Genomic DNA, 18,597 nt, shown 5'->3' with positions numbered 1-18,597 from the left:
GATTTAAAAGGAAAATCTAGTAATGCCTTTTCCTGAGAAAATGTGATGTGTAGGATACTCCGAGAAACTCCCCTGCATTTCAGCAGTGGCTTCTTACAGTTCCCCAGTTTTCTACAAGCTGTGTCGTGATCCAGCGACCACTCGTGGCAGGGATGGAACCATTTACGCAGCTTCACACAGCGCCCTGTGGCCCGCACAGCCCGGCAGCGACAACGCGAACAGTAATTAGCAATTGAGATTGTGATATTCAGGTGCTGTAGTTTGTACAACAGCGTGACAAAATGATGGGTCCCTGGAGAGGCAGAGGAGAGCCGTGTGCCGGTGTGCTGGCTGCAGGCCTAGGTTCAGCCTGACATGAAGGGGGTTTGGGGGTTTTCATGGAATTTGAGTTGGCTTTGGAGCTGTTTCCTGCTTCCTGGCTGGTCGCCTGGAGGTAACTTTTGAGGTACCACAGCCTGTCCCGTCTGCCCGTCAGGAGCCGTGGGGAGCCGCAGCAGCGGAGCAGGCGTCGGGGCCAACAGGGGGCCCGTCGCAAAACCTCCGCAAAGGCCGCGGGGTGACCAGACGAAGGGCCTCGGGGGGTGGCTGGCTCCGGCCGCCCCGCACGTTACTGTGGCTTTAAGAGCCGGCGGGCGGCGCGGCGGCGGCGCTGTCCCGTGGTGCACTGCGGCGGGCGCGCGGAGGGAGCGTGGCCGCTGTCCGCCCGCTTGCTGCCGCCGCTCGGTTCGAAGTTGGCGCCGGGCGTGATGCGGCGCTGAGGAGGCGGCTGCCGCCCCCCCCCCCCGCCCCCCGAGGAGGCTGCCAGCGCTGCCCTCCCCGGCCCCTGCCGCCGGGGCCCGCTGCCGTCTTCCAGCCCCGCTCTCCGGCCGTTCCCGCCGCTGCCGCCATGTCTGCGGGCTTCTCTTTCGGTACGGGAACCTTGGGCTCCGCGGCGGCCGCCGCAGCCGGGACCGGAGGAGGAGGAGGCGGCGGCTTTTCCTTCGGAGTCGCCACGCCGAGGTAACGCAGCGTCCCCCAACCCCTGCCCGTCTCGGCCCTGCCCGCAGGCCCTTATCCCCGGGCTCCCGCGGCCTGGGGCCGCCGAGGCCGCCGTCGCACCGCGGGCGGCACCCGCGTGTATGTGAGTGAGTGCTGCGGGGCGGGGGGAAGCGCAGGCCGCGGGTCTCGGCGCCTCTCTTGCTGCCCCCGGAGGGGCCCGGAGCTCCGGCACTCTTGGCCGAAAGAGCCCTCGGTGCGCGGATGAACCGGCTTCACCGCGGCTGCCCGGCGTGCAGGGGTGCTATTCCTGCCACATCTGCTTCGCGGGCCGCTTCGTCAGTGCAGGCGTGGGGACCGATCTGTTCAGCAGCGAATGGTAAAGGGAGAGGCTCTCCTAATTCTGCTTTATTTTGGGTTTGTCGGAGCAGGGTGTCTCCCTTCACCGTTGGCTCTAACGTTCTGAACACAGAACGTGAATTGTGTGCGTAGCCAGATTTCAGCAGTCAACCCGAGCTTGTGTGTGTGGTGTGACACTCGTCGATGTCAGAGCCCAAATGCTTAATGTTCGAATGTGAAATTCCTTTTTTTCTCCCTGAAGTTGGGTGCAATCTTATCCTTTCTGACGCAGATAACCTTGCATTCGGTGTACAGTGTCTTGGAGTAAAGTAATTTTGCTGTGCTTTGGTGTGCATGTGCCCAAAAATGCATACGAAAGGCACAATTAGTATTTAGGTTTCTCAGAGTAATAGGTAAATCTTTGTTGTTGCTGTGATTTTTTTTTCCTCATTTTTATTTCTTTTTGTGTGCAACTGTAGTACCAGAGATTATTTTTTTCTGACTTGCTTGCCTCTGTTGAAGATCAGGGCTGTTTTAGTGGAGTTTTTTGTCAGAGTTTCTCCCAAATCTGATCAGGCAAAATTGATTGCTGTGATATAATCTAAATGGGCAGGGTGAGGGACTCAAAGGAACTTCAGCTGAAGCAGATATATTTAAAAATACTTGTCTGTCAGAATTGTCAGGAATTAGTGGTGTGAGGGGAAGGGAGCAGAATATCTGCATCTGAAAGAGTATCTCTGGATTAAATGGCAGTATTGCTTTTTGGAAGCCCATATGAGAGGGAACAAGGTTTCTGGGTCTTCTCTAATACCCTTACTTTTGAGATCGTGACAGATTGATGACATTCTTGTGTTGCCTGTGCTTGGTTTGTTTTGGTTTTTTAACCCCCACAGTGAAGTTTATATGGGGTTGGTAAGGAGTTAAGTTTATTTTATTTCATGCCTGTTTAATGCAGGTTTCCTGTGATTAAAATGAGCAAGTTAAAATAATATTTGTTTATTCAAAACCAGTCTTCTAAATGTACTGCCTGAAACAAGGGAAACTTCTTTTCTTGTTGATCTACACTTGTTAAAGTTTGATTGTTGAACTTAAATATTTTTATGTTTGGTTTGGGTTTTTTTTTTGTTGTTGTTCTAGCTGGCTTTTTAATCTCTTAAAAATAATAAGTTAGAGCTTAACAGGTGCTAATTAGTAGCAGTATGATATTCGCATTTTTATTCGTGTATTTGTTCTTACAAGCAGGATGAGTCTTCAGGGCTCTTGGTCAAGGAATATCACAGAGGAAAAGGCCTTTTTACTCCTGGATGGTTGGCGAAAGAATCTTGAGCATCCCTGTGGGATGGTTTGCTTGAGAACATCTTTGAGACTATAAGAAGAAGCTGTTGTTCTAAGCTGGACCCAAGACAATATCACCAGATGTTGGGAGAAAAGGGGATTTGTTGTGAGGCCTGGACATAAGTATTAGTGATTAGTGTAACCAGTCAAAGATTATGTTCTGGTGGCCCAAAGCCTATGTGGTATGGCAGCCTACCTAATTTGTGCATTGCACCAATTCCTGCTCAGGTACTCATGCTCTTTTTTTTTTTTTTGTTACTCAGTGCTGTCTATAGTATGCTTTCGCCAGGTGCAATGCTTTGTTCTAGTTCTGAAAATTAGAGTTAAGACCTGACTTCAGTGACCTGAGCATCTTTTCCTTCCATCTGTGGAGAGCAGATAGTCCTTCTTGGCACGTGCTTTCTCCTGGTGAGAGTTGGTGAGAACACTGCTGTTGCTTTAGTTCTTTCTACATTTTGGTTTCTTTCTGTCTTAAACAAACAAACAAAATGCCATTTCATTTTACTTGGGGGTTTTTATTTTTTTGTCCCATAGTACTGAATTGCATGCTTTGTACCTTAGTTTTCTTGTACTGGGATCCTGAAACAAGAAGAATTTGCACAGAAGTGTCATCTTTGTCTGTACTGGAAAAATATGAGAAACATAAACTCTTGACTACTGAGAAGCACCATGTTGTAAGCTCAAGTCTACAAGCGGTTAGGTCATGGTGCTGTAGTTTGGTATGTTGAAATTTTGTGAGTAAAGAAAGCTGAAATGCTTTGGCTCCTGTGAACTGGACAATTAGTGGGTTTGTCTAAACTTCTTGGCCAGTCTACTTCCTGAATTACTACTTTAAGAATAACTCACACCTAGATTTTGAACTTGCAACCAACTTTTTCTGGGTTGGCACAATCAGTTTTGTAGATATTTTGAAAACTTCTAATATAAAAGCTAATTGTAGCCCCTTTTTTGTTTGTTTAAGTTTTTACTTTTGTGTTTTATTTGTTATGCCTAGGAACTGACCTCATAGAAAAAGAGAGAGGAGATAAGGGAACTATGAGAGAATATTGAACATCTGAAACAAAATACTTTTGACAACTGTTACCCTGAAGTCTAAATTGCATTTTGTTTCAGTGCTACTGTTGTACTTCTGTAAAATTATTTTTAAGTTAGAGAAACTTATCTAGTTTCTAAAAAGGCTCACAAATGGGAGTAGGAAGTTGCTACAAATAAATTATTCAACTGATTTTTTGTCAATTTGAGAACAAAATTTTTAAAATTGTAGACTTGTTTGGCTGTTAGTACCTGTAATTTCTTTGGTTAGCGATAATCATGATTATTATATTCCTCTGTGGTTTTTTTTTTTTTTCTTACAGTAACTCAATGCATTCCCTGCTAAATGTAAATCTTGTTCTCCATTTGCCATGAAACTTCTAAAATGTGTGGTTACCCAAAATAAATTTTAAAAGGCTTAATTTTCCTGATAGTGACTGATCTCTCATTGTCTCCTTCCTCTCTCTTCCCTTTCACCTGTGAAAATAGCTCTGGAAGCTTATTTCTGTAATTTTCTGACAAGTATACAGTCAGAAAAGAAAATATAGTAGGCATGGGTCCTCTGTGGTTTGCACCTGTGGGGAGGGATAGCATTTTGGTTAGAAAATGAGTTAATGCATCCGTGTGTTTTGGTGGTAAGACAGGGCAAAGTTGTGCTGTTGATGTGAATGGTTGTATGTCTTCTGCTTACCGCTGTAGAATGAAATAAAGTAATATTGGTTGAGGTTTCTGGTCAAAGGTGTCTAACTGGACTTGTAACCTGCTTTGAAAAGTTGTTCTTGCCAGTTTGTTATCATCTTCCTGTTGCCTCTAGCATTTGTTCTCCTATTTTCGTAGTTCTGGGAGAATGATTAGGCAGAAATAATGAGATTATCTAACAGAGAAAAGTCCTTATCTCCCACTGGTCCAGCAAGATGTATCAACTCAGCAAGAAGTTGAACAAGTGCTCAAATCAAGTGTCAGAAAACAGTGGGAGTTCTGGAGCTGTAGAAGGAAACAGGGAGATAAACTTTCTGTTTGATGGCAGTGAGCTTGGACTCTGTTTTGTCCAACCCTGTTGTGTGTGGTTCAGGAAAATGAATGATGGCATGGGAAAGAAACTGAAATAAGGAGGGGGGTGGATTTTTTTTTTTTGTTCGAAAGATAATTATTACTAATAATCTTATTTTGTAATAGCTCAACAGGAGGACTTAATTTTGGAACTCTGGGGTCTTCTACTGCTACAGCAACTACATCAGCTCCTTCAGTGGGCTTTGGGAGTGGACTTTTTGGATCAAAATCAGCCACTGGCTTTACACTAGGAGGAACCAGTACAGGTAGAAAAAAAATCTTACACAGCGGAAACTTGAATCGACAGTGAAGAAATATATCATATGTACACAAAAACTGTTTCATCATAATGTGCTTACTTTTTTACAGTAGCTCAGAGTATTACTTGCGTATTTCTGTAAAAAGGCTTCACTCAATAGCGTGGAAGCACAAATACAGTTACCAGAAAATTGTGCCTCGGCCTGTGTGTGAATTGCTCCATAATTTGAATCCTGATGTTTTCTAGAAATTAACTATTCATCTAGATGCTCAAAATTACGATTTAAGACACAGTATATTTTGATCTGAAAAATATTTAAAAACACAGTGAGACTATTAGTATTTGTAATGTGATGTTTGTAATCCTGCAGTAAACATTTCTGATTTTGTTGTTTGGGTTTTTTTAATGTTAGCAATACGCGTAAAGAAATTTATGGATATTTTCTTAGGTTTCTAATTCAGCCATGAACATACAGATTCTTATAGGAGTATTGGAGTGCAAAAGAATAAAACTTTTCTGACTGGAGGTATTTTTTTTTCAGACATCATGCAGACATAACAATGACTTTTACTTTGGCTTCAATATTACTAGACAAAATGGTCTTTCTTGTACACTTGTGTGAGTAGGCAGGGGAAGTTCTAAGAGTCAATCTACTAGAAATAAATTCAACAGTAGATTGCAAGCCTGTTTTACTGTGGCGACATTTGGGTAATTTTCTTTTAGTTCTCAATGATTGATCTTCTAATTAAATATTTTTTTTTAAATATGTGATGGCACAGCTCTATGTTCAAAATAATCTTTTAATTACCAGTGGAGCAGAAACCCTGAATCATGACGCAGGGTTTTACAGAGACTTTGGACTTTGTAATCCTCCTTGTTATACTCTAACGCTGCTGGTTTACATGCCAATGTTATTTACTGCCATATGGCTGGAAAAAAAATACTTTATAGAATTACTAGTTTCCATATATTTATTTACCTTCATTTATTTGAAGTTTCAAACAACTTGCTATACTGCTGTGTTAACATCAGCTTCACTGTTAGTGGATTCTTATGAAGAAAAATGACATTTCTTGAAGTCAGTTATGTTTCGATTTGTGCTGCTGGTGCTTGCAAATACTGTTTTCTATGTTAATGTTGTTTTGCTTTCAACATACTACAGGAAAAACTTGTATAATAGTCTACATATTGTCTCAAAATGTTGCATTATTTCAGCATTTTGTTTCGTGTTTTTTGCTATCATAACTGCTCTGTGGTCTTCAGTTACTATTCTTACTCTGTTTGTTTGTTTTCATTCTTAAAGCAGGAACAGCAACAACTATTGCTACAGGACTGACACTAGGTAAGGACCTAATTTGGATTTTAATCTTATACAGGCCAAAAAAAATGCAGCTAGATCTTTCTCGTGATGTGGAAGTTAGTGGTCATATGTGAGCTTTTTTTCCCTGTTACTAATTGCAGTCTGCTTTGCAGCCGAAATTCTAAGTCTGCAAACCAGAGTGGAGCCCTGCAGTTCTGGGCACTGTTATTTGTTGTTAAAGGATTGTTCCATTCCTGTACAACAGTGACAGTGGTCATAATGAAAAGGTAGACTTCATATTTGTGTCCCCCTAGTGAGTTTCATCCTTCAGCAGAAGGGAGATAGAATATGTTATCAAAGAATTCTTCATACAGAATTTCTTGCTGTAATGAACTTTATGTGAACAGGTCTGTCTGGTAATTACCTCTTTTATAAGAATGAAAAGGGTTGAACTGGGAACAGACCTTTGGGATATTTTACTTTTGTTTCTCTGATGAGTATTTTTAGACTGATTTAATGAGACTTTAATGAGTATTTTTCGGCTGGTTAGAAATATAGGAATATGTGGGCAGTTGTGGCATTTGGTTTCTTTTTTCTATTTAAACACCAGCAACTGAAGTCTGAAGAGAAACTGAGCCTGACTGTCACAAATGTTGGGGATGGGGGTGCTGCTACGAGACAGACTGCAGTCCAAGAACTTAGGAAGCTGTATTATGAATAAATAGGAAAAAATAGTATTGGGCAAAAGTGAATGAAATGGGCAGAAGCAAGGAGCAGCAGCTAGCCCAGAACAGACTGTACGATGCATAATCATATGTGACAGTTGGTACTATGCAGATGAACATTGATTCTTTTCAATAGCTGAAAGAAATTATGTCATCCAAAACAGACGCACAGCAGTTACTGAGAACACCAAGTATGTGTTTCTTAGGCATATTATTGTGGTTTGTGTATCTCTGTGCACATTCCTCCTTTACTTTGAAATATGGATTCTAGAATGTAAAATGTATTCCCACAAAAACAACAGGAAGTGGAATCTTTATTTGCTTTACTTTAAAAGCGTTCAGAAGCAAAGTTTCAGGGAATAACATCTCAACGTATTATTCTTGTTTACTAATTGGAAGGATATGTGCATTCATTTTGGTATGCACGTCCAATTTAGGATTTTTAGTCTGTATTTTGGACAGTATTGTTTATAACTCCATTTACCAATATTTGGTTAATCTATTAGATGGCCTTGGTGGAAGCTCTTTTGTTTTTTAAACAGTTTTTTCAGATTACTGGTAGATGTAATTGCCACTCCATGTTTAAACCCCATTGAATCACTAGGAATTCTGGAGCAAAAGTGCCCGTGCAATAAATGTTGACTTTTGAAATGTATTTGAAGGTGCTATGGGGATATTTTCCTTGATGTGAGTGATCTTACGTGCCATGGTGCTCATGATGGATAAATGGGAATAGTTCAGAAGAGAAAGTAAGTTGAGCATTCATTCTCAAACAGAATGTTCTAAGAGTAATAATTGGGTTTGGGTTTCTTTTAGGCACACCTGCCACCACATCAGCAGCTACCACAGGCTTTAGTTTAGGCTTCAACAAACCGGCAGGTTCAGCCACGCCATTTGCTTTACCTGTCACTTCTACCTCAGCAAGTGGCCTATCGTTATCATCTGCTCTTACATCGACTCCCGCAGCAGGTAGGAAAATGTTTAGAGATTTGGGTTTGGCGAGGGGGGAAGTGTGTTTGATTTTTTTAACAGTGCAACTTTATGGTAACAGTTCTACATTCTATATTTTTCTAATATTTACATCATTTTATGGTACTTTAAGGGTCATTGGACTTCATTAGTTCTAAGTTTGGGTACGCTAATACAGATAAATGTATGGGCAGTATACCATGTGATATAGGCAGCATATAATCTAAGTCATTAGAAGTGTAGCAAGAGCTGATTCATCATGTGAAATCATTATTTTGTTATTGTTAATCCCACTGAAGGTTCAAAAGCTTCCTATTTGTACAACTGAAAAGTTTGGAAAATGGCTACCTTTTGTAGATGGCCTGAAATGCTTAACTAGTAGCAGAAACAAGGTTTTTCCAGTGCAGTTCTCATACTGGCACACAGTTGCCATCATATTTAACTTAGCTAAACTGTCCTGTGTGTGATGGTGATTAAGACTGGAATTAATTTTTCTTAACCCTAAGAGTCTACATTTGAGTTCAGCTATCTGTGCCTCTGTGCTCTGTTCCTTTATGTCTGTAGTCTTTCTCTACTCAGTTCTTCCGTATCCTACCAAAAGCTGGGATGCTTAATTCCAGAAAAAGGCTCAAACTACCATGAAAATGTTCTTGTATTGTCTGTCTTGTGTAAAGTATTTTAATGTTTAACATATCAGCATTTTGGCACAAAAAGTCAATAGCCTTTGTTAGATCTATTATGCTGGGAAGTAAATTCTGCACCAGGTTTTAGATTCTCTAGTGTTCTGGGGGACTCAGAAATTTTATATAGTTGCAGGTAAATATGGACTAATCAAGATTGTGATATTGTGGAACAAATAACATATAGTTCAAAAGTCTCTATGGCTTTGTTTGGAAAATCTGCAGGAAATAAACGGTTACTGAGTTTATTATCCAGTTGTGATAAAGATGCTGTTCAGACCTTTCAGTTATTTCAGCTCATCTGTGAATGTATTTGAATGCAGTATGTGTATGAAGCTGGCTTGCTTTCTCTGCAGGAACTACTGGCTTTACATTAAATTTGGGTGGCACAACTGCTCCGACTACAACTGCTTCTGCAGGCCTTTCGTTAGGAGGAGCTTTAGCAGGTTTAGGAGGCTCACTCTTCCAGAGTACAAGCACAGCAGCAACAGGTGAAAGTTATTTTAGTTTTTTCCTCCTTCTGTCTTGAAACATTGACATTCAATGTGTCATTGTATACATTCTTAATCTAAGATTTCGTTTGTATAAAACTGTAAGAGTGTAATTTTGAACAGTGTTGCTATCCATGGACAATAAAAATGAAATCTGAAATCGTTGGCTTCTTTCTCATTCTTAAATTCACTTGTACTTAACTTTTTTGAAAATGAAAACACAAGGAAGTCTTTGTCATTGCCATAATTGACTCAAGCTGGTCATAAATGGGAGAGGGCAATGATATATGAGTATCTCCTTTAACTGTGGAGAAGTTGCAAGCTCTTTATTTTGGTGGGTTTTGGTCTAAAGAAAATCTTTAACTGTTAGACAGGCAGTTGTGAAATGACAATACTTTTTTAGCCCTAGAGGAAAAATTTGTTGCACTGTGGTGTAGTCTTGGTAACACTGCTCTTAAACTCTAAATGAAACAGAAAAATATTTAAGATACTGATGATAAGTTAGCTATCTAAGTGGCTACTTAGTAATGTGAAGAAATTACATAAAACACTTGCATACAGTTGTATGAAACTTCATGCACTCTGTTTTCTTCTCTGTTTATTTTGCATTTTTTTTTTAATCCAAATGTAAATGGACACTGAAACTGCAAGCAAAATTCTATGTACTTTTAGTTTAAAATAAGTTTTAATTATGAACAGTTTAAGTGTGGAAATTCTGTTTGGGTTTCTTGTAGGACTTGGACAGAATGCTTTGAGTTTGACTCTGGGGACAACTGCAGCTCCTTCAACTACTGCCAATGAAGGTCTTGGTGGCATTGATTTTAGTAGTTCTTCAGACAAAAAGAGTAAGTTTGTTTTAAAACACTTGCAATTTTTTTAAATTGAGAAAATAATCAAAGCACTACAGAAAGGACACATTCAGGGCCAGGTTGGACGGGGCTCTGAGCAACCTCATCTGGTTGGAGATGTCCCTGCTGCTTGCACAGAGGTTGGACTAGATGGTCTTTAAAAGTCCCTTCCAACACAAACTATTTTATTTCATTGTGTTAGGAGTGTGGAATTAAAACTGACAACTTCAAGTGTAAGCCAATAAGCTTTAAGATAAACTTATTTCAAAGTTTATAATTTAAGCCAATATCATACTTGAGAATCAGGGTCTAAACCCATTAGGCTTTCGGAAGTGAAGACTCACAGGGACCGTTTCCTGAAAAGCCATGGCAGATTTCTGAACAGCTATATGCCAAATAGCCACTAGAGGGGGGGAGCAGAGTTATGTTTAAGTTATGTTTCTCCCATTGCAAATACGAGTACTCCTCATTTGAAACCAGCTTTCTCTAACTGTAACAGATCTTAAACTTGGTTTCTTTTTTCAAAAGCCTGTACAATAAATATGTCCTATTTTTAGCTTTTATTTTTCAAAGCTTTCTGGTGGTGCATAGTTTTATTTAATACATTCTATGAGGTTGTTAAAACCTTTTACAAAAACTTCACCTCTGATAGCTTTGAAGTACTTAAGTAAGGGAATAGTGAGCATTGAGACATGGACACTTATTAATTTGTCTCAGTTCTGTACTTCCAGAGTAAGCTTAACAAATGCTGATTCTAAAATGTGCCGTTTTCTCTGGGGAATCAATTTAATCTTTTGATGCCATTCAGGAGTCAAATTTTAAATTAGGTATACCAATAGCTAAAAGAGAAGGAACTGTAGAAATTCTATGAAATCATCTTTACAGAGTGACGTAAGTTGTGGAGACATAGTTCTTCATACTTGTAGAAGAGATGGCTTGTTGACTGTCCAAACTGGAGCGCTCTGCATGATACTGATTGTTTTTGGAGTTTATTGCTGAAACTGAGAGTGATGAAAAAGCTCTGACTCCTAGGTTCTTATGAGATTTCCATTACTATAATATTAGGGCATCGCAACACTTCTGTAGTATAAGAGTATCTTAAAATGAGCACCAGAGAACCACAGACTCGGAATCTATTTCAGTCCGACGTTTCTCAGAATTGTTTTGCCCAGCTCTTAGGGTGTAAACTTAGATAAGTCCCTGAAGTCCTCATGTGTTGCATGGTGGAACTGGGAGAGTTGGACCGTTGTCAGGATAATAAGCAGAGATCCCTTAGCTAAGCAGTGGGAAATTTTGAAGGAGACTGAGTTGTTGTTTGTTGGTTTTGTTTTTTTAAATTTAGATTCTAGGCTTTTAGTTTAGGAGTGTTTCCTGTAATGGATAGTGCTGGCTTAAGCACATCTGACAAATATCCCTCCCGATGTGCTGCTCAGTTCTGTCAGTACAATTGTTTGTACTGCTATGTGAGGAACTGTGTTAAGATTTGAGGGTGGTGGTTTTATGGTTTTGAGGTTTTTTCTTTTCCTTCCTGAAGAAAAGGAAGAAGATGTGGCTACTGAAGAAAAGTGCCTTAGGAGTCCCAGGACAGATAGGGACTAGCACCTGTGTTCTCTTTTCTGGAACTGGTTATAAAAGCTTTTTCTTCTGGAGACTGAAGACTGACTGTCCAGTATTTCTTTAAAATACAACTGGAGGAAAAGAAGCTATTCTTATATGTATTTTCCTCATGTATATACATACATTTCCTCATATACATCCTTCCTCTTACTAAAAAGAATGTAAAAAATCCAAAAACTGGAGCACTCGCTTCCCCAGAAAGTAGTGAATCTGATTTTAGATCTATATCTTTTAGTTTGTAAGTATTGTTCTGGTGTACAGAAAAAAGTGACTGGAGAAAGAAAGTGAAGTATACTGAAGTTCTCTGCGTAATTTTTAGGTTATCACCAGAGAAAGGACTCAAAAATTTAGGAGTCCTATCCCCCACTCCCTTTTTTGGTAGATTCCACACACACACACCCCCCCCCACCTTACCAAAAGGCATAGGGAATGGTTGTGAAACTACAGGCTCTCTAATGTACTGGGTGACAGAGTCTGCAGACAATTTAAGTCAACTCTAAAAGTGGCAGCTTCTGCTGGTGGGAGCACTGGCTTGTGCAGCTTAAAATGTTTGTGACACTAGCATTATTTGCATAGCTGCTTTCTGCCTTGCTGGCACTGAGAGAGAAGTGAGGATGTGAATTGCATCCAGCAAGAAGATGAAGCCCACTTGGGCTTTCTGAGTGAGTGTTCTTCCTAGCAGACTGCTGTGCTATGGGATGCGATTACTGTCCCTATTTCTAGTTGTGACCTGTGTTATGCATGATATTGTTTTCAGCTCTGTTCTATTACTCAGAGGCATTTAGCATCTTGATCCACAGATGCATAGTTTGGAGTGTGTAGGTGGTAGGTAAGCAGTAATATCTTCAGTTCTGTAAAACCTCATTCATTGCTGGACTTAATACAATAGCAGAATTATTGGGGAAATTCAATGGGGCAAACTTCCATATTTGAGAGGAGACTGTTATTGCTGAATTTAGACACGTGAACGTTTTGTCCATGCAGATCTAAGTTATGGTTGCATAAGCAGGAACAGATTTCTTGCGCAACTGCAGTTGTTTATGCATTTGTAGTGACTTGCATAGTGGCACAAGAGGTTTTGCGTTACTCTGTGTGCCAATAAATTTGCACCTCAACTGTTGAACCATTGTTCTTGAAAAGATATTTATCTTTGCAGGGGGAATAAATTAAAATCTTATTTCTTTTATGGCTAGACTAGTCTGTTTCTCTTATCAAGAGAAATCAAGAGGATTGTAGTCATTAGTTTTTCCCTAAAATATCATTGAAGTTGTTTTATTTGTTCTTCAGAGCTTTATTTCTGACCTAGTTTTTATTTTCTAGGTGACAAAACAGGAACAAGACCAGAGTAAGTGTCTGATTTTCTTCATGTTCCCTGTCTTATTAGAAAACAGTTAAACTAAATATCTTGGTCTTTATACTACTTCGATCTTGAAAAAGGCATAAATGCAAATAACCAACTTTTGCAATATGGCCAATTTAGTAATGGTGGTTCATTCGTCATTTCAAACATTGCAATTTTCCCATCAAATGCAATACCTAGAGCTTATGTGACATCTACTGTAGGCTGATCTTGTGGTCTGAAAAATGTTTTATGTAAATCTGTACAGTGCTTACACCACAGGCTTGGACCCTGGCATAGTATCTGTGTGCATGAATCCAAATCATTGCTAGTTGCAGCATACATGCAATGGGTGCATGTATGGTGTGTATAATCCGTCACTTGAATGTTTTCATGATATTTAGTAGTCATGCAAAAATGTCTGACAGTATTTAAATACCATCTAAATGTGCATCATCTCTCGTAGAGATAGCAAAGCACTAAAGGATGAAAATCTACCTCCAGTAATCTGTCAAGACGTAGAAAATCTACAGTAAGTAGTGTTGTTTATTTGATAGTTGTATCAAATAGCTAAAGTATTGATGCTGTCAATGCTCTGTGACAAAAATAGCCTACTGCAGGCTACATGCAGGATAACTCAGTAGCCCAGGGTCTTTTGACAGATTAATCTTGGGAACAGAGGAGATGAGTAGTTCTAGTAGCTGAAGTCTTAGGCTGGGTTGTTTTTTTTTTTTTTTTAACCCTCATTTTCCCCATGCGTTTACGCTAATGAGCATGCCCAACAAATATGTCCTTAGTCTGATCCATCTCGCCCTAGGAGTACTAAGCCTGTTGCACATGCATAGTAAGTATTGAACCTTATGTCCATGTTGCACGTTGATTGTGGATCTCATATGGAGTAGAGAGAACTGCAGCAGAGCTTTCCCTGAGGCAGATTGTAGACTAGTTTAAGAGGCTTTGTGTCATTGTATTTGTGAGTTCAAAGTAGTAATCACTTCTAGATAGATGCTATATACTATTATTATAATATATATATAATAATAGATATATATCTTAGTTTGTCAGAGTTCAGCATAACATATTTAAAAACTATTGAAGTGTATGGGATTTTTTGGTTGCAATTTTTTTTTTTTTTTCAGTATTGGTATGCTGGGAGTTAAGATAATGCTATGCTATACAGTAACTTTACTGTTCAGTACCTGATTTTGAAAAAAAAATAATAGCTATTTCAATAATGTGACCAAGAGATTAACACATGAATACTTCAGGTTCAATGTGTTATGTTTGTTTCCTCTTCACTCCCTTCTTTTTTACCTTCCCCAGGAAATTTGTGAAGGAACAAAAACAAGTTCAGGAAGAAATTAGTAGAATGTCCTCTAAAGCAATGCTTAAAGTACAAGAAGACATTAAAGCTTTGAAACAACTTCTGTCTGTAGTTGCAAGTGGATTACAGAGAAACACTCTTAATATTGACAAGCTCAAAATGGAAACTGCACAGGTATATTTGAACATAAATTTTATTATGTAGAGTTTGTATGTTGATTGTTTCATGTAGGATAACTAGCCTTCTTTATCAGTCAAGTTAACATGTTCAAACGAAAACAGTTGTAAACAAAATGAAAAATGAAATCCCTTCTGATCTATTTGAAGTTACTGGGGAAGATGAAATCTGTGATGCCAGTATTTTCCGATAAATACACCAGCAATAGAATTACTGACATTCAGGAAAGCACTCCTACATAGCAAAGGTGACAGAAGGCAATGTGTGCCCACTTTCATTCAGTTTCAGTTATTCATCTGCTAGTGAAGACATATTTGTAATAATATGCTGGCCTCTGGAGCAGCAGAAATGCAAGCATGTTTTCTTCTGACTCTTCAAAGAAGAACCACCCTGAAGCATTTCAGCAACTGACTAGTACTCGTTTTGTGAACTTGAGTAACAACGCTGTCCACCAGTCTGCATGTTAACTGTGCAACCAGTTTTGATGCAAGTGCTTTTCAAATTAAGTTCTGTATCACTTTTTATTTCATCTGGCATGTCAGGACTGCTTGCTGTATTTTATTATAAAGTAAAAATGTTGATATGTTTTTCCTGTATCTTGTGAAGCCAAAAGGAAATACTCTATAGTTGTGCCTTGCCAACAGTTTTCTGTGAAAACTAAAGCTTGTTACTGATACTCTCTTATCTCTGTAAATCTCAGTTGAGAACTTGTAGAACCAGGTACTGAGAAATTCTTGATGGTAGAGTTATTAGAAAGTATTAAACAGGATTGTATGCTGTAATTATTATGCATAAAAAGATAATTTCCGTAGAAAGAGAGGCATTTTTTGAACTGGTAAATCTTTTTTAAAAGGCAAAATAATCCTTTTTGTTCTATTTCTTCTCTTCTAGATGGGTTACTTCCTTGCACTTGACTGTCATTTTTTTCCCTGTAGTCCTTAATAATTGAAACAGTATTTCTGAAGTACAATACAAATTAGATTTTATCTCTGACAGTTCAGGGCAATATTTTCTCAACTTCTGAGAGCTCAATGTGCTTGCAGTATGTACTGTTGTTTGTTCCTTCCCCAAGCTTCTGTTGGTATTTGCAGTTCTCCAACTTTCTGTCAGTCTATTTATTTGAAGAGTTTCTGGTCAGATTCTATCACAGTGTTAATTTAAATATATGAAGAAAATACTTTATGGGAATGAACAGTTGCGTTGTATCTGTTTTTCTTTTTGAATGCTTCATACAAAAGCTTATCTTTTATTGATTTTCCCTATTTATTTAGGAGCTAAAGAATGCAGAAATAGCATTACGAACACAGAAAACTCCTCCTGGTCTCCAGCATGAAAATACAGCCCCAGCAGAGTGAGTTACTGTTATTCACAAAAAATAGTCAATAATAAAACTTCGAGAAGAGAAGACTCGGGAGACTTTATTGCGGCATTTCAATACTTAAAAGAGGCTTATAAGAAAGATGAGGACAAACTTTTTAGTAGGGCCTGTAGCTATAGGACAAGGGATAATGGTTTTAAAATAAAAGGAGGCAGATTCAGACAAGATATAAGGAAGAAAATTTTTACTATGAGAGTGGTGAAACATGGGAACAGGTTGCCCAGAGGGGTGGTGGGTGCCCTATCCCTGGAAACTTTCAAGGCCAGGTTGGACAGGGCCCTGAGCAACCTGACCTGGTTGGAGATGTCCCTGCTCATTGCAGGGAGGTTGGACTGGATGTCCTTTAAAGGTCCCTTCCAACAATTTTATGATTCTGTGAATATGAATTTTTTTTTTTCTGCTTCTGATAGCACTTGTACGGAATGTTTCATAGAATCAGTGGTTTATTTCTACACTTAACACTTAATTTATCTTTATCTCATAGACAGGAAATACAGTCTTTAATCTCTTTCCATTAGTAGAGGGACATCAATAATGTAATAGAACATAATTGTTGCAATTAATTAAATGAAAATGGCAGCTAATATAGATCAGAACTTTAAAAAGTGGCAAACTAGTGAAGTTTAATTATACAATTTCATTGTTTTACTCATCTAGCTACTTCAGAATCTTGGTTGAGCAATTTGAAGTACAGCTACAGCAATACAGGCAACAAATAGAAGAACTGGAAAATCATCTTGCTACTCAAGCAAATAATTCACACATAACTCCACAAGGTAAATGTTTCAATTTTAATGTTTTATGCATTAAAAAAATAAGAAATCTTACAGCTATAAGAAAAACTTAGTAATTAACCTCCTCTCTTACTATTATTGGCTTTTCTTTTTTTATGTATAGAAATAAGTGTTCAGATAGATTCTGCAGTTGTTCAGTGTAAAGATTTGGAATTAAAGGTTAAATTCATAAAGGTTCTTAAGCTTTTTAAAGTGGATCCAGTTCTTGAGGTGCAATTTATAAGCCTGGTTTGTTTTCACATCCACTATATCCATCACCCTCCCTTCAGCATCTAGCTGTTTTAAGGCTGATGTCTGGCACCTTCTTGCAGTGGGCAGAAAACCATGGATGTCTGCTCTGCCAGCTCCAGATCAAAATGGGAACTTTTCCTGAGTTTGGAGCCTATTGGTATTGCCTTCAGGTCTGACTGACTGAGAAAATTTAGTCTTGTTTGCTGACACATCATTCCATCTTGCAAGAATCTCTCTGTTCAGGGAATACTGACCTCTGGACAGTAGTCTTCTAGTTGGTTACCATGCCTGTGATCGTAGACATTTTTATCTTTTGGGCCATTTTAGGTACAGGTCCTGCAATAAGCAGTGATTTCAAGTGCATGTCTTTTGTGCCAAATTATACTTGAGCATCTTGGCATCATGGGATGGTACCTAGACGCCGGACCTTTTATGTCAAAAACAAGTGACCTGTCTAGACCTAGCTTCTGGAATGGAAGATCTGCTGAATCCTGGGTGTCCTCTGTCTTTCCATGTGATCTTCTTGTCTGTGCAGAGTACAAGAGGGATGCCTGCACAGTTTCTGTTATAGTCTAAAGGTTCTTTGCTTGTGTGGGCAAGTCTCAATCTGTTGTCCCAGCTTACTCAGACTGTCAGCAAATGATCTAGTGATCTAGTCAACACTGTATTGCATATGTAGCCTTTACTGTACAGGAAACCGTGACCCAGAATGTCTTGAGAATTTTGAAATGTTTAGTGTTCAGTATCAATAAACTGCTTCCAGACTTTTTGGAAACTTGTGGCCAGTCTTCATAGACACCACTGCCTCCATAAGACATGGTTGGCATGAGATTTATTCCCCAGCTTTTGTTTTTCAGAAGGAAATGCAAATTATAATGGAGAAATTCCCCTATGGAGAGGCAGACCTTTTTAGTTCAAGAATCGTTGCTAGACCTACATATCTTCAAGAACTTGGTAGCTACTATTTGATTTCAGTAGCTTATAGGCATCCTTCAGAAGAAATGCAGAAGCTGATATTTTCACAGTGGAAGACCACTTCATCACTTTTCTGTCCTCCATTTTGATACATTCAGTGCTTCTTTCAGAAAAGCGTTCTTTGTCCATAGGTGCCTCATTTTGCCAAAACCTTTGAGATTTGCCCTTTAATCCTAAAGTTTTGCATTATTTGGGTCAGTGCACTGAAAACACTTGAATAACTGCATGGGAAGTAGGATGTCCTAAATCTAAGACTTGATGTAGGCAAGAAGGCTCCCCACTGTGGTTCTATGTTTATGATATGCTTGTGGGTAGAGCTAGAATAGGACTTCCTGTTGTTAATCATGTCTTTAAAATGTAAGTAAAGCTTCCATTCTACTGCTCTCTCCTTGGCAAAATCAACTGAACTGCTAACTGTGCTTTAGGTCAAAAAGAGTGGAAAATAAATACAAATGCAAGAAAATCTGATTTAACTGTATTTATGTAAAAACCAATGAGGTAAAATGCTCTTGTGTAATTAGATAAAGTTAGGTTAAATAATATTTTCTAGCTTTAAGTGATAGAATAATAGGGAAGCAATTATCATGTATGTAAAAACAAATGAGAAAAGAATGCTTTTCAAAATAAAATTTGAAGCCCTTTCAAGTAGTCCTTGGGTGACTTGTGTCAAATTGTGTGTTTCTTATAGACTTTGACTTGTTCTCATGCAATTGTTTCTGTGTTTTGTGCTGTATGTGTCTTGAGTGTGCTTCTTGCTGT

The 18,597-nt window shown here is 39.0% G+C and overlaps 1 protein-coding gene across 2 annotated transcripts in view; it reads left to right on the top strand.

The window, feature by feature from the left end:
* The first annotated feature begins 696 nt into the window (after positions 1–696).
* Positions 697–18,597, top strand: part of NUP58 (nucleoporin 58) — a 37,463-nt gene continuing 19,562 nt past the window's right edge. Inside the window, exons 1-11 of one of the 2 annotated variants that reach the window (XM_086739505.1) lie at positions 697–999; positions 4,858–4,997; positions 6,297–6,332; positions 7,832–7,984; positions 9,021–9,155; positions 9,890–10,000; positions 12,941–12,965; positions 13,426–13,491; positions 14,283–14,457; positions 15,732–15,811; positions 16,496–16,614. In XM_086739505.1, the coding sequence (XP_086595631.1) occupies positions 887–999; positions 4,858–4,997; positions 6,297–6,332; positions 7,832–7,984; positions 9,021–9,155; positions 9,890–10,000; positions 12,941–12,965; positions 13,426–13,491; positions 14,283–14,457; positions 15,732–15,811; positions 16,496–16,614 (1,153 nt within the window). In that variant the 5' untranslated portion in view covers positions 697–886. Of the gene's footprint in view, positions 1,000–4,857; positions 4,998–6,293; positions 6,333–7,831; positions 7,985–9,020; positions 9,156–9,889; positions 10,001–12,940; positions 12,966–13,425; positions 13,492–14,282; positions 14,458–15,731; positions 15,812–16,495; positions 16,615–18,597 lie in introns of both variants that reach the window. The other variant, XM_086739504.1, reaches the window with a different exon arrangement.

Source organism: Chlamydotis macqueenii, chromosome 1 (genome assembly GCF_036417535.1).
Source record: "Chlamydotis macqueenii isolate bChlMac1 chromosome 1, bChlMac1.mat, whole genome shotgun sequence".
Lineage (NCBI taxonomy): Eukaryota > Metazoa > Chordata > Aves > Otidiformes > Otididae > Chlamydotis > Chlamydotis macqueenii.
Note: the sequence above shows the minus strand (reverse complement) of the source record. Positions and strands in the feature narration are given on the sequence as shown.